Source organism: Xyrauchen texanus, chromosome 2 (assembly GCF_025860055.1).
Source record: "Xyrauchen texanus isolate HMW12.3.18 chromosome 2, RBS_HiC_50CHRs, whole genome shotgun sequence".
Classification (NCBI taxonomy): domain Eukaryota; kingdom Metazoa; phylum Chordata; class Actinopteri; order Cypriniformes; family Catostomidae; genus Xyrauchen; species Xyrauchen texanus.
This window is the reverse complement of record NC_068277.1, coordinates 64,268,500-64,282,975: the sequence shown is the minus strand read 5'-3', so window position 1 is coordinate 64,282,975 and position 14,476 is coordinate 64,268,500. Positions and strand designations below refer to the sequence as shown.

The 14,476-nt window shown below is 41.7% G+C and overlaps 1 protein-coding gene across 1 annotated transcript in view; it reads left to right on the top strand.

The window, feature by feature from the left end:
* The window catches only part of LOC127661080 (NACHT, LRR and PYD domains-containing protein 3-like), a 40,492-nt gene that overhangs the window by 24,511 nt on the left and 1,505 nt on the right, over positions 1-14,476 (top strand). The window contains 3 exon segments of the mRNA XM_052151644.1: positions 352-525; positions 2,649-2,822; positions 14,390-14,436. Of these exon segments, the coding sequence (XP_052007604.1) occupies positions 352-525; positions 2,649-2,822; positions 14,390-14,436 (395 nt within the window).

The following is a 14,476-nucleotide window of genomic DNA, read 5'->3' as shown; positions in this document are numbered from 1 at the left end:
AGCTGCCCCGTTTTTGAGCTCGTTGCCACGGAGACATAGTGCGTGTGGAGGCTTCACGCCATCCATCACGGCATCCATGCTCAACTAACCACGCACCACACCGAGAACGAACCACATTATAGAGACCATGAGGAGGTTACCCCATGTGACTCTACCCTCCCTAGCAACTGCGTTCCACTCTGCATAGCCCTGCAATGGTGCATAGACACGATCTGTGAATAAATACAATCAAAGCAATTATGTACTTCACCTTAAAGACAGAAGTGATAATTGTCAGCTAAATTGTGTCATACTTATTAATTGGGTTGTTTGACAGGTGTTAATTACTTATTTTTGTATTGTTCTGTTTAGATTGAGTGTCTGTAATATTACTTGTAAGTGCTGTGAAAGCTTGGCTTCAGTTTTACAATCATCACACTCCCTCCTGAGAGAGCTGGACTTGAGTAACAATGACCTGCAGGATTCAGGAGTGAAGCTGCTCTCTGATGCATTGCAGAGCCCACACTGTACACTGAGCATACTGAGGTATTTAAAACTATGCGAAAATTCACAAAATTGACATTTTTAGTTTTTTTTATTTAGTTTATAAATTATTTATTCCAAAAAAACAGCAACAACAAAAAACCTTAGCTTTTATGGAGGTAAACACTTCTGTGTTTAAAGTAGGAATACTGAGGGGTTTATATATACAGTATACACACATGACCTAAGACAGGGAATGTTTACTACAATTAAATGAGTTTAAGTATATTTGGCAACAGTGTATGTAAACTTCTGACTTCAACTGTATATATATATATTTATTTACTGCATTGAATATTCTGTGGTGAGCATTTTGAGTCATCTTGGCTGAATGGTCACTTCTAGGGAGAGTAGCCACAGTACTAAATTGTCTCCCATTTATATACAATTTGTTTAAATGTGGACCAATCAATATTGAAACTCTTTGGAAAATAACATTGTGACCTTTTCCAGTTTAATGCAAAGCAACAATTCTTGATTGCAGGTTATGGAGAGAGGGGCGGGCAGAGCTAAGATTGTGCGGAGCGAGGCCGGGATGTACACCTGGAGCGAATTATACCGCCCAGCTGTTGGTAATTGCTGTGATGGCGGGCGGGGTATAAAGCCACAATGAGAGCTGCAGTCGGGGACAGACAAAGGGAGAGAGAGAGCTACAATGAAGCTGTGCATTTCTGGGGAGCTGAAAAGCACCCTGTTGTTGTGTGTTCGTGCTGCTGAAAAGCAGCAGTGTTGATTGTTTTGTTACACTGAAAAGTGCTGACAATAAATAGTCGGATTTTTGATGTTTGCACGGCTCCCGCTTCCTTCAGCGAGTCAAATAACTTTCTTACACTGGTTCTTTAGTAAGCTACCGAAAGGGTTGGCGGAGCGAGACCAGTGCCATCGCCTGGCATCACGGGCGGAGGTGGACCAACTGGCTTAAGACCAAGTAGGCTGCGAGCCAAAAAGTTTTTTTTTTCCTTTCTTTCTTTCTTTATTTCTCTCTCTCTTGCTCTCTCCCTCTCTCTCCCTGTGTTTCTCCCAGACTGCAGCTCTCGTCGTGGCTTTATCTCTCGTCCGTTAACACTGTAATCACTCACAGCTGGGTAAGATAATCTGCTGCAGGTGTCCATCCCGGCCTAGCTCCGCATGGTCACAGCTCGGCCCGCCCCGCTCTCTACATAGGTCTTCTGAGATTAGTTTTTGGTCCACGTCAGCAGATGCTTCTTGTGCATAGCAAACTCAAAATGTTTGAGTGCATTTTATAAGTCAAAGGAGCTCTAACCCACACCTCCAATCTCGTTTAATTAATTGGATGCTAGGTTTGCCAAGTCCTGGCTCTAATTAGTTTTTGTTGACATCATTAGGGGTCCAACCTACACTGCAAATGTTTGAATGATGTATTCAATATTTACAAGAACAATACAATAATCTGTTTAATTAGTTAAAACAGATTGTGTTTGTTCATTATTGTAACTTAGATGAAGATCAAACCAGATTTTAAGACAGATTTATACATAAATGCAGGTAATTCCAAGTTTATATTTGATTCAGTGATGGCTTGTGCAACACTCACGTGAAACCAATATTCAAAAGTGCAGTGCAAATGCACATTTCAGATCAGAAGCATATTTAGTGTTAATTAATCACAGAATGTGAGATGAATGTCATTAAATTTGCTTCAGAGGCTGCAAAGGCAAAATTCGGAAACAAATCAATGATATTCATTTACGTTCTGCACTGTTTTGGTGCAGTTTTTTGCTGTAAAAACCCTCCATTCTCCATTCCATATATTCAAACTAGCATGCCAAGTTCGGTCAAGACATACATGGAAACGATGACATGGACATCTGACTGTAAACGTGAAAGAGATTTAAGAGCTTTGGCTCGTTTAAACATAAAACATTTGACAAAGGACTGGGCAAACATGAGGGCTTTATATAAATGTAAATTTATTTACAATCAATGCAAACCTGGACACAGTTTGGGCAGAGTCAATAGAGGTCAAAAGAACAAGACAATAAAGTGCTTTCAAAGTAAAAAACAAAACATGACCCTTAAATTGAACAACTAAAGTGAAATTTGATGAAGATGAACAGAAACCTATAGATTTAAAAATTGAAAGGATAATGTGATCTTCTTTGTAGATTGTCTGGCTGCATGGTGAAAGAGGAAGGCTTTTGTCATCTGGCTTTAGCTCTGAGTTCAAACCCTTCACACCTGAGAGAATTGGATCTAAGCTACAATCACCCAGGACACTCGGGAGTCAAGCTGATCTCTGAATGGGCAAACAATCTAAATTGCACACTGGACAAACTCAAGTATGTTTAGCAGATTTCTAAAAAACACAATTTACATTTTACACGTTCCAGTTTGTTTACTATTTTCTATACCAGATTGCTCTCATTTTGCACAGGTTTAAACCACCAAAATGTCCTCATTCAGAAATCACAAGCACACAAAATAATACACACAAGGCATCAAAGCCTGAACTCAGTGTTTACACATGGAGGAATGTGTGTTAACTAAGTAGAAAAATTGTAGTAGGATAAGTAGGGCCACAGGTAATATGATACAGGGCCACAGGTGATTATGTACTTTGTATATATTTTCAAACATTGTTAGAATCCATTTTCCATTTACATATTACATTCAGTAATTTAGCAAATGCTTTTATCCAAAGCGACTTACAAACGAGGAACAAAACAAGCAATTTTTCATAAAGTCAACAATATCTTAAGTGTCGCACTGCCAAATTATCACAGTGTCTGGATAAATAAAGATGCTAGCTCACAAGAAAGAGACAGACACATTAAAAAAAAAAATAATTAACAGCATTTAGTGTTGATTGCTTAAAGGTGGAATAAGTCATTTTAATCCAATACACTTTTTGTCAAATTCCATAAATATGTTTTTACGGTCCACTAGCTGTCCGTTCTGTGTGTGCGCTGAAAATAATCTGGAGTTTGTACACTGCACTGGCTCTGTAAATGAGCTTCTGAAGGAGCACTGATGTGAGAGGTCTGTTGTTTGGCTGTTAAGTTCAATATCAACAGTCACAGTCAATAATTTACAACACCTTTAAGTGCATGTAGGACAGATGTATTTTCAGCTTTTTCTTGAATGCTGAAATGGTATCAGCAGACCGTGTGGAGGTTGGATGCTTATTCTACCAAAGAGGACCAAAGAAAGTGAATGATCATGAAATGGACTTTGTGCCTCTTTTCGAAGGGACCAGCAGCTGCAGCTCATTCACTGACCGCAGAGAGCTAGTTAGGCATAGACCTGGAGTAGTGAATTGAAGAAAGAGTGAAAGCCTTGAATTTGATGTGGGCAGCCAGTGGAACATAATCATGAGTGGGGTGATATGAGCCCTCTTTGGCTAATTGAAGACCAGATATACTGCAGTGTTCTGGACCATCTGCTATAGCTTAATCGTGCTAGCTGTAAGACTGGCCAACAGGGTAATACAGTATTCCAGCCTTGAAATGACCAAAGGTTTAATCAGAAGCTGTGTGGCATATTGTAACGGTGGCAGCCCATTAACTTTCAGAAATAAAACAATTTCCTCTGTTTATTTTATTTATTCGTTTAGGTGCCAGACAGGCCTTTAATCCTGTCAATAAATAAACTCCAGTTAGCTTATTAAAAACCACCAGTTACGTATGAAGTATTTGAAAGGAGAGAGAATCAAATTACCGGCAAACGAGTTTGTGTTTTTGCTTCACAGCTGCACTCTCGATCACACCGACATGGCATCCAAACCCAGGAAAGCATAAGCCATACAATCTGATCACTGTGCGCTTCCATTCACATGTCTCTTCCAAGCAGACTCATTTTTCACACCGCAGCACGCAACTTCTCCCACCTTTCACTCACAGACAGCACACATCTCCGTAGCAACGTCTTTTCTTACGTCACAAGTTCACTTCCGATTCCTTCGACTTCACGATATCCCTCCTTAAATAGATAGTCAAAAATGATCTCTAATTGGTCAACAGCGTAACAAATTAGAGTGACTACCGGATTCCGTTCCGCCACAATATTCAGACAGGAAGACCAGCAAGATTGAGCAGTTGATTGATTGATAGATTGATTGATTGATTGATTAATTTATTGTCATTGCTTTTACAATGAAATCTTGAGTAGCATCATCTCCAAATAGCTCACACAAAGTGCCTACACCTATAGACAAGTGCACAAAATAATAACATTAAACATATATTTGCATACTGGGACATTACACAATGTGGCAGGACTTACAACAAAATGAGTATCTCATCCTAGATCAGTCCTATTATGTATGTTATGGTTGGGGTCTATCTATAGCAGCACAGGTGGAGGTGCTCCCCCCAATAACAGATCTACTGGAGTTTAGGGAATTTACAGCCTGTGGAAAAAAGCAGTTTTTCAGTCTATTTGTCCTCGTTGCCACTTCCTGATGGCAATAGCTCAAACAGTTGGTGTCCCAGATGAGCTGGATCTTTGATAATGCTCCTAGCCTTCTTAAGGAGTCTGTTTGAATGTAACTCATCCAGGCTTGTGAGTTCAGATACAATGACCCGCTGTGCCGCCTTCAATATGCGTGTTACGTCCCATCGGTCAGCAGCAGGGCAGCTGGTATACCACACTGTTATGCAGTAGGAAAGAATACTCTCCAGGGTACTGCTACAAAAAAAGAGTAACTTGGTCAGCAAGTGGGCCATTCTTAACTTCCATAGGAAAAACAGTCTTTGTTGGGCTCTCTTCCAACAAAGAGTTGGAAAAGAAACTATGTGATATATTCAGGGACCATGTCATATCTTTTGTGATGTAGATTCCCAAGAATTTTATACTCTCCACCCTTCCCACCTCCTCTTCATTTATGTAGAGGGCAGAATGAGTGGATTTCCTGGTCTTTCTGAAATCTACTATGAGTTCTTTTGTTTTTAAGTGTTTAGGACAAGATTGTTACCAGAGCACCACTCCACCATATGTTTCACTTCCTGTCTGTGGGCGGTCTCGTCGTTGTCAGTTAACCCGCCCTACCAGAGTTATGTCATCTGCAAACTTGACAATGGTGTTAGTAGAGCAAGTTGCAGAACAATCATATGTAAAAAAAATTATAGAAAGCAGGGCTTAGAACACAGCCTTGTGGTGCTCCAGTGTTGAGAATCAAGGTGGAGGAAGTTTGGTTTCCAAGTTTAAATTGCTGGTGTATGTTTGTAAGAGTTCGTAATCCAACTACAAAGTGAAGTTTCCAAACCTATGGTGCTGAGTTTCCTGAACAGTTTGTGAGGAACGATGGTATTGAAAGCTGAGCTAAAATCAGTGAAGAACATCCGGACATATGTGTTCTGCTGGTCCAAATGGGTTAGGGCAGCGTGCAATTCTATTGAAATTGCATCTTCCGTGGACCTGTTTGCTCGATAGGCAAATTGATATTGATCAAGATTGATTGGAATAACCGACTTAATGTGCACCAGAATTAATCTTTCTTAGCATTTCATAGCTACAGATGTTAATCCTCTGGGGTCGACGGATGCACCGGTGCGTCCTGCTGGATATTTTTGTCATTACAGCGGAAACTTAAAATACTCCATTATTTTTGGGTATACAGATAAGTGTAAGACATCATTAGAGACTATAAAGGGTCTACTTTTATTTGTGTACACTCACAATAACAACAAAACCTTGTGCTTTTATAAAATAAAGAAAATAAAAAGGGTGAGCTTTCAGATGTCTGTCTCCACAAGCATATTTCTGAAATACATCACAAAAATGAATTGAAACTCTGCGAATACGTATCACACAAACATGAAACATATGTCTAAAGAAAGCTTAAAATGTCTACTTTTAAATAAAACAATTCAAATTTAAAACACATATTCTCCTGCAATGTAATCTGTATGAAACAAAGCGATGTACAATTCTTACTGGCTCAGCTCATTATAGCTAATGTGATCACACCCACCTGCAGAGCGCACCATTCATACGCTAATGTGCTGAGACGATCAATGCAAATGGTAAACACCCCCGACAGTGAGGTTTGATGTAAACACAATTCATTCACTTTACTGCGTGTTTGTAACGATACACAGGCGAGGAAACTCCTGAATAGTGACGAAGAGTTAACAATTTCCTCAGAAGAAGAGCGAGACTCCGATGAACGTTTGTATTTTGAAGAGAGGATACAATTTCGGAAGAGTAAGTCATAAAAATTAAGTAAAGTGTTTATGTAAAGAAAATGTATAGTCAGATTACTTATTTTAACTTAAAACTTGATTTTGATCATTAAGTCTCCTCACATTCATTCTCTTTCTGTCACATTCCTCATTGATAGGCCCAGGGGAGGGGAGGTCTTTTGTCTCCTCAGGTGTGAATCAAATCAATATTCATGATAGTTCACACCTCCTCGATTATGACCTTTCTAACACTAAAATTGTCTTACAAAAGTTAAATTAGTGTATTGTTTTGTATGAATGAGTGATCAGGATGGTTTTCACATCCTTTTGTAGCACAAACTCTAGGCTACAAGATCCAGTTCTCAAAAGTCTTGTGGACAAATGTTTAGTATGTGTTATATGGCCTTATTTCAATTACTTAACATTTTACACATAAACCACGCATAAACATTATTTTCTCAAAAATACAAACCTGTACATACATGTTGCTCACATATTATTATAGCCCAGTTTGTGCTGAAGACAGTGTTATCAGACTTTAGCCATTAATATGTTTTTAAGCAACTGAAAAAAGCACAAATGTCAAGGCATGTCAAAAGTTCTCCAGGGCACAAAACACCCTCAGACCCCAGAGGGTTAAAGCAACTGGCCGATAGTCATTCAGACATTTTGGTGGTGATTTCTTGGGTATAGGGATGATAATTGATGATTTGAAGCACCTACTTGTCACAGGAGAGTGCCCAGCCGCTGCGTGTGCACACGCCGCCATTACAGATGAGAAGTTTGCAGTGAAGTTATGTTGGTCATCTATCACCACTCCCAAGTTCCGGGCTGTCCTGGTTGGTTTTAGCGTAGTTGAACGCAGATGATTAGAGAGGTTGTGGTCAGCAGATGGGTTTGCTGGGATCATGAGGAGTTATGTCTTGGCAAGGTTGAGCTGAAGGTGACTTTCTTTCATCCAGTCCGAGATCTCAGAGTGGCTGGCAGAGTTGCAAGCTGAAATGGTGGGGTCGTCAGGCTGGAATGACAGGTAGAGCTGCGTATCATCTGCTTAGCTGTGGTAGGAGAAACTATGTGCCCTAATGATATGACTGAGTGATGTATGGAAGGCAGAGAGACAGAGACAGAGGGGAACAGGACAATGAAGGTGCAGAAGAACAGTTGTCCCTAATGATATTTGTTGTGTAGTATTCTGGTTGACTGTTCTTTTGCATGATACAACAGCGCTGGGCAACAAGTCCAGCTAAATCTGAGTCGTTATGTGGTTATGTCTATCATACAAACCGTCATACCAGATAACAGGTAGCTACAATAACTGCAGTAACGGAAACTTACTTTAGGTAAGTAGGTTGCCTAGAGTGCTTCTATACTAAATTACTGCAGTTTTCATATTTGCCCTCTCTGTTGGATATCTCTCATTAATCAAGTAGCTGTCAGAATATTCTTGGACAATAAGTCAAATTGCTGCGCTACCTCATTTGGTCCTGCTCACAACCCCATCCTTGCTTATCAACATTTAGTTGGATTAACTGCTTCTCTGGAATAATTTGTTACATGAAGTCCCTGCTGATCAACACACAGTTGGACTAACTGCTTTCCTGGAATACATTTTTACCTGGCCTCTTTATACTAAATATCCTGTTGACTGACCTGGCTCTTTTTTGCGATTGCATCACACTGATCCATTGCAAGCTCTCTACCTGTGAGTATCCATCACTTTTTTTACATTTTGGTACAGTGAGTCCCTGCTCTCTTTATCATTTGTGATGGCATTCATTTGTATGGTTGGGTAGCCTTCCTTCCAGTGGAGTGTTTGGTGTAGATCCGACATGGATCTTGCTAACATAGTTGTTCAGTTGTTTGCTTCAGTCGTGAGCCATAAATGGTCATGTCTGTGCTTAGCTTTTTTAAAATGCTGTCTTTGATTTTGGTATTGTATTTGTCACTCTTAACGATACTCTTTCGTCTGAGATGACTGTTCAGTACTCAGTTGCTCAACTTAGAACTTTGATAGGATTTTTTCATTTACCTCATGTGACCTAGTATTCAGCGATACTGACGAACAGTGCAACCTTGGCCTAGCCTGACTTTGCTCAAGGTGTTCTGAATGGACACGATTCGAACGGGAGACAATTGTGCCCGCATCGTGATCGAATTCCATATAACGCCCAGATAAGTAATTCCCTGAGTGGGAGAGAGAACGCTCTTTTTGATGTTGAGTCTCAGACCCAGAGAAACCAGATGAGCTAAGACAATATCTCTGTGCTGAAATGCCAGTTCTTGAGACTGTGCTAGTATCAGCCACTCGTCTGTGTTAGTATCAGCCACTCGTCTGTGTAATTCAGAATGCGGATGCCCCGGAGTCGCAAAAGAGCCAGTGCTGCATCCCTGGATTACGTGAATATGCGGGGTGATAGGGCTAGGCCCGATATTGGAAGCGAACCTCAGGAACTTCCTGTGCTGTGGCAGAATTTCTATATGAAAGTATGCGTCCATGAGATTGATCGTGACCAACCAATCGTGATGTTGTATTTGGGACACGACCATCTTGATAGTTAGAATCTTGAACTTGAACGCCCTGACTGAACGATTCAAGCCTCGAAGATCTAAGATTGGACGCAACCCCCACCCTTCTTGGGAACCAGGAAGTATCTGCTGTAATAACCTGACTCTTTCTCGGGAAGGGGAACATGTTCTATGGCCCCTTTGACCAAGAGATTTTGCAGTTCTTTCCACAGTAGACATGCTTACTCTAGTTTCATGGTAGTGGAAACCACGCCGTTGAAACTCGGTGGACGGCGAACAAACTGGATTCTGTAGCCTTTTTCTACTGTTCTTAGGACCCATATAGAAATACCTGGCAGAAGTTTACATGCTGCCAGGTTCTCTGAGATGGATATTAATTTTGACACTTCCTGTTGAGGGGATGACGAGTATTCCATGTCCTGGACTAAAGCAGGAAGCAACGGAACTCCCTACATGTTGCTGGAAATCTCTAACTCCCGAAACACCAGAGGCAGCGGAAATGGAGAGCTTTTGTGGGGGTATCAGGAAGGTACAGGTGAATGCTTCACACGCCCGACCCGAGGGGGGCTACCCTCACAAGGGCGCAAGACCATCAGGGTTTTTTCCTCTTAAAAATGACTGCCCTGAGGTCTTGCTTTGGGGGCTGCTGAGGGCGACGAGCCGGTCCCCAGTCTCTACGAGGGGGAGCACGACTCGCCACGCTTTGTTTCTGAGCCTCCCTTCTAGAAGGACCGGGGCTGGGCTGGGTAGCCAATGGCCCTCCCTCTGAGTGCGGCGAAGAAGGAATTGCCCGAAGGCTTCCTAGTGATTTTTTGCCTCCTGGAACCTGGTGATGACTACATTCATAGCGTCACCAAATAAGCCAGAAGGTGAAACCGAAAATGTTGTCCTTGTCTCTGATGCCCAACAGGTTGAGCCATAAGTGTCTCTGTGCTGACTAAAGCAGACATAGATCTGCCAATGGTGCAGGCTTGGTTGCGCAGAGAGAAAGATCCATGGCTCGACGAAGCTCAGAGAAAGCCTCCTCGTCGACCATGGTGCCCACCCTCAGGTCCTTCAGCACATCAGCCTGGTACGCCTGTAACATTGCCATAGTGTGCAGGGCAGCACCAGCTTGACCTGCTGCCTGATAAGCCTTCCCCACAAGCGTGTAGGTGGTCCTGAACAGCTTTTTGGGGAGAGTGTTTTTTTTTTTAATAATGATGCCGAGCCAGGCGAGAGATAACCCGCAAGTGTCTCTTCAACCGGCAGCATCACCGAATACCCCCCTGCCTCAGCACCCACAATAGTTAAGATATAAGGTTTCCTTTATGAATGAGAGAGCTCGTCATGGAGGTAATCAAAGAAAGGACTGATGAGGCGTTCCCTTCCCTTGGCCACCAGACAGAAATCTGTCCTCCAACTTGGAGCATTTGGGGGTCTCTTGTTTGCGCGGCCAGTCTAATTGAGCCTGGCCACCGCACGAGTAATCACCTAGAGTAATTCCTCCGATGATTTATTATCATGCCCGGAATGCTCGGAGGTGGGTAACTCTAAGTCTGCAGACTCAAGAGATTCATGGTTCCCCTCATGAACCGAAGAGACGCCGGAGCGCACTTCAGGATCACGGGAAGGACCAGCTGGATCTGGGGAGAGAGCGAACGATAGGGACGGACCCGTCTCTCGCTCCTAAGCCAGATCCATACGAGAGCCCCATGATGGAAGTGTGGGCGCTGACTCTCGGAAGCAAGACGAGTGTGAAGCATTTTGACTGAGAACAGATCGCAATGCTCGCACCCACCCGCGCACCCGCCCCAATGCAAGAGCAGCATGCTCTTCCCCCAAACATACAAAACAAAACTGATGTGTGTCCCTCTCAGCCATAGAGCGTAAACAAGGGAACACACACCGCTTGTTCTGTCTTTCAGTCATTTTCTTTTTTTTTTCTTTTTTAAAAGAGAAAGGTTTCTGCGCACTGCCTATCAAAATCTAACTCCTAACAGAGGAACAGTAGAAAGTTTCTGACAGGCTCATGAAGCACACACACACAGAGTGATCTGAAGACAAAATACCTATTTATAGGCCTACTACAGGTGCATCCAATGATGTCACCAGCAGAGGCTATAAATTCTGGTCAATTTCATTGACGTGTTGCACACATATTCACAGCTGGTCACACCTAAAGTTGTTCCCAAAGCGCTAAGTCAGCGCAGCATCAAAGTGTAGCTTTTTGACAGGGAACAGACAGTGTTGCGGACTGAACGTGAACTTTTAATTCACATGAAACTAGGGCTACACACAAACTACAAAATATAACAGAAGAATTTGATCTACCAGACTGAGAAAGTGACTTAAATTGGCTGTTTGGAAGCATTTGAATAACTGAGGGGTACTTAAGAGCACAGATTTAAAATGCAGATAGAAGTCATATAAGCACACCTGGACTCAGCCTTGAATATATACTGTATATTATGTGTTATCTACACTACACACTGCTCTCTCCCACCTGGAAAAAGGAACACATATGTGAGAATGCTGTTTGTAGACTACAGCTCAGCATTCAACACCATAGTGCCCTCCAATCTTGAAGTGAAACTCCAGGCTCTGGGCTTAAACAGCTCGCTGTGTAGCTGGATCCATGACTTCCTGTCAAGCAGACACCAGGTGGTTAGAAAGGGCAGTAACATGTCCTCATCACTGACCCTCAACACTGGAGCCCCGCAGGGCTGTGTTCTCAGCCCACTCCTTTATTCCCTATACACACATGACTGTGTGGCAACACACCACTCCAGTACCATCATTAAATTAGCTGATGATACGACGGTGGTAAGTCTGATTACTGACATGCTGGTGCAGTGTATTTGTATTGTATACAGTCTTCTTATTTTGTGTATACTGTATATTATTAGGTGTATATTGTAAATTGTGTTGTGTAACAAGATGTGTAAACTGTGTTATGTGTAAATCGGATGATTATTGTCATTGTTATACTGCTATGTTGCATGGAACCGCACCCAAGACTTTCACAAACTGTTGCACTTGTGTAAATGGTTGAGACAATAAAAGGATTTTATTTTATTTTATTATTATACCCTCACCGACCACTTTATTAGGTACAACAGTACACCTACATATTCATGTTATTTACAGTGGGTACGGAAAGTATTCAGACCCCCTTAAATTTTTCACTCTTTGTTATATTGCAGCCATTTGCTAAAATCATTTAAGTTCATTTTTTTTCCTCATTATTGTACACACAGCACCCCATATTGACAGAAAAACACAGACTTGTTGACATTTTTGCACATTTATTAAAAAAGAAAAACTGAAATATCACATGGTCCTAAGTATTCAGACCCTTTGCTGTGACACTCATATATTTAACTCAGGTGCTGTCCATTTCTTCTGATCATCTTTGAGATGGTTCTACACCTTCAATTGAGTCCAGCTGTGTTTGATTATACTGATTGGACTTGATTAGGAAAGCCACACACCTGTCTATATAAGACCTTACAGCTCACAGTGCATGTCAGAGCAAATGAGAATCATGAGGTCAAAGGAACTGCCTGAAGAGCTCAGAGACAGAATTGTGGCAAGGCACAGATCTGGCCAAGGTTACAAAAAAATTCTGCTGCCCATAAGGTTCATAAGAGCACAGTGGCCTCCATAATCCTTAAATGGAAGACGTTTGGGACTGACCAGAACCCTTCCTAGAGCTGGCCGTCCGCCAAACTGAGCTATCGGGGAGAAGAGCCTTGGTGAGAGAGGTAAAGAAGAACCCAAAGATCACTGTGGCTGAGCTCCAGAGATGCAGTTGGGAGATGGGAGAAAGTTGTAGTAAGTCAACCATCACTGCAGCCATCCACCAGTCGGGGCTTTATGGCAGAGTGGCCCGACGGAAGCCTCTCCTCAGTGCAAGACACATGAAAGCCTGCATGGAGTTTGCTAAAAACACCTGAAGGACTCCAAGATGGTGATAAATAAGATTCTCTGGTCTGATAAGACCAAGATAGAACTTTTGGCCTTAATTCTAAGCGGTATGTGTGGAGAAAACCAGGCACTGCTCATCACCTGTCCAATACAGTCTCAACAGTGAAGCATGGTGGTGGCAGCATCATGCTGTGGGGGTGTTTTTCAGCTGCAGGGACAGAACGACTGGTTGCAATCGAGGGAAAGATGAATGCGCCAAGTACAGGGATATCCTGGATCTAAAACCTTCTCTAGAGTGCTCTGGACCTCAGACTGGGCCAAGGTTCACCTTCCAACAAGACAATGACCCTAAGCACACCGCTAAAATAACGAAGGAGTGGCTTCACAACAACTCCGTGACTGTTCTTGAATGGCCCAGCCAGAGCCCTGACTTAAACCCAATTGAGCATCTCTGGAGAGACCTGAAAATGGCTGTCCACCAACGCTTACCATCCAACCTGACAGAACTGGAGAGGATCTGCAAGGAGGAATGGCAGAGGATACCCAAATCCTGATGTGAAAAACTTGTTGCATCTTTCCCAAAAAGACTCATGGCTGTATTAGATCAAAAGGGTGCTTCTACTAAATACTGAACAAAGGGTCTGAATACTTAGGACCATGTGATATTTCAGTTTTTCTTTTTTAATAAATGTGCAAAAATGTCAACAATTCTGTGTATTTCTGTCAATATGGGGTGCTGTGTGTACAATAATGAGGAAAAAAAATGAACTTAAATGATTTTAGCAAATGGCTGCAATATAACAGAGTGAAAAATTTAAGGGGGTCTGAATACTTTCCGTACCCACTGTATATAATCAGCCAATCATGTAGCAGCATTGCAATGCATAAAATCATGAAGATATGGTCAGGAGCTTCAGTTAATGTTCACATCTAGAGTCCATGTCTTGACGGGTTGGTGCTGTTTTGGCATATTAGGTCATAATCTTTTGGCTCGTCGATGTGTGCATGTGTATGTATGTATGTATATATATATATATATATATTGATATATGCAATTAAATGTGATTCATTTTATTAATACTAATTTTATGTCATTGATTGCTAGCTATCAATCGATTAAAATGTTTAATCCATTTTTATTTATTGATTGCAACGTTACATTTGAATCAAGTAATGGTTAATTTAAGTGCTCATTTAATTGTCTCTGTTATGTTTCTCCATATACAGTATGAGTAGAATGTTATGACATGTTTATGTGTTTGTTTGTTTGTTTGTTTGATTTACCATAGTGTGGATCATGGTGGAGAGTTCATGATTAGAGCTGGTCTACAAAAATGTAGGTGTACATACACACATACTTGTATAGTGATTGTTTT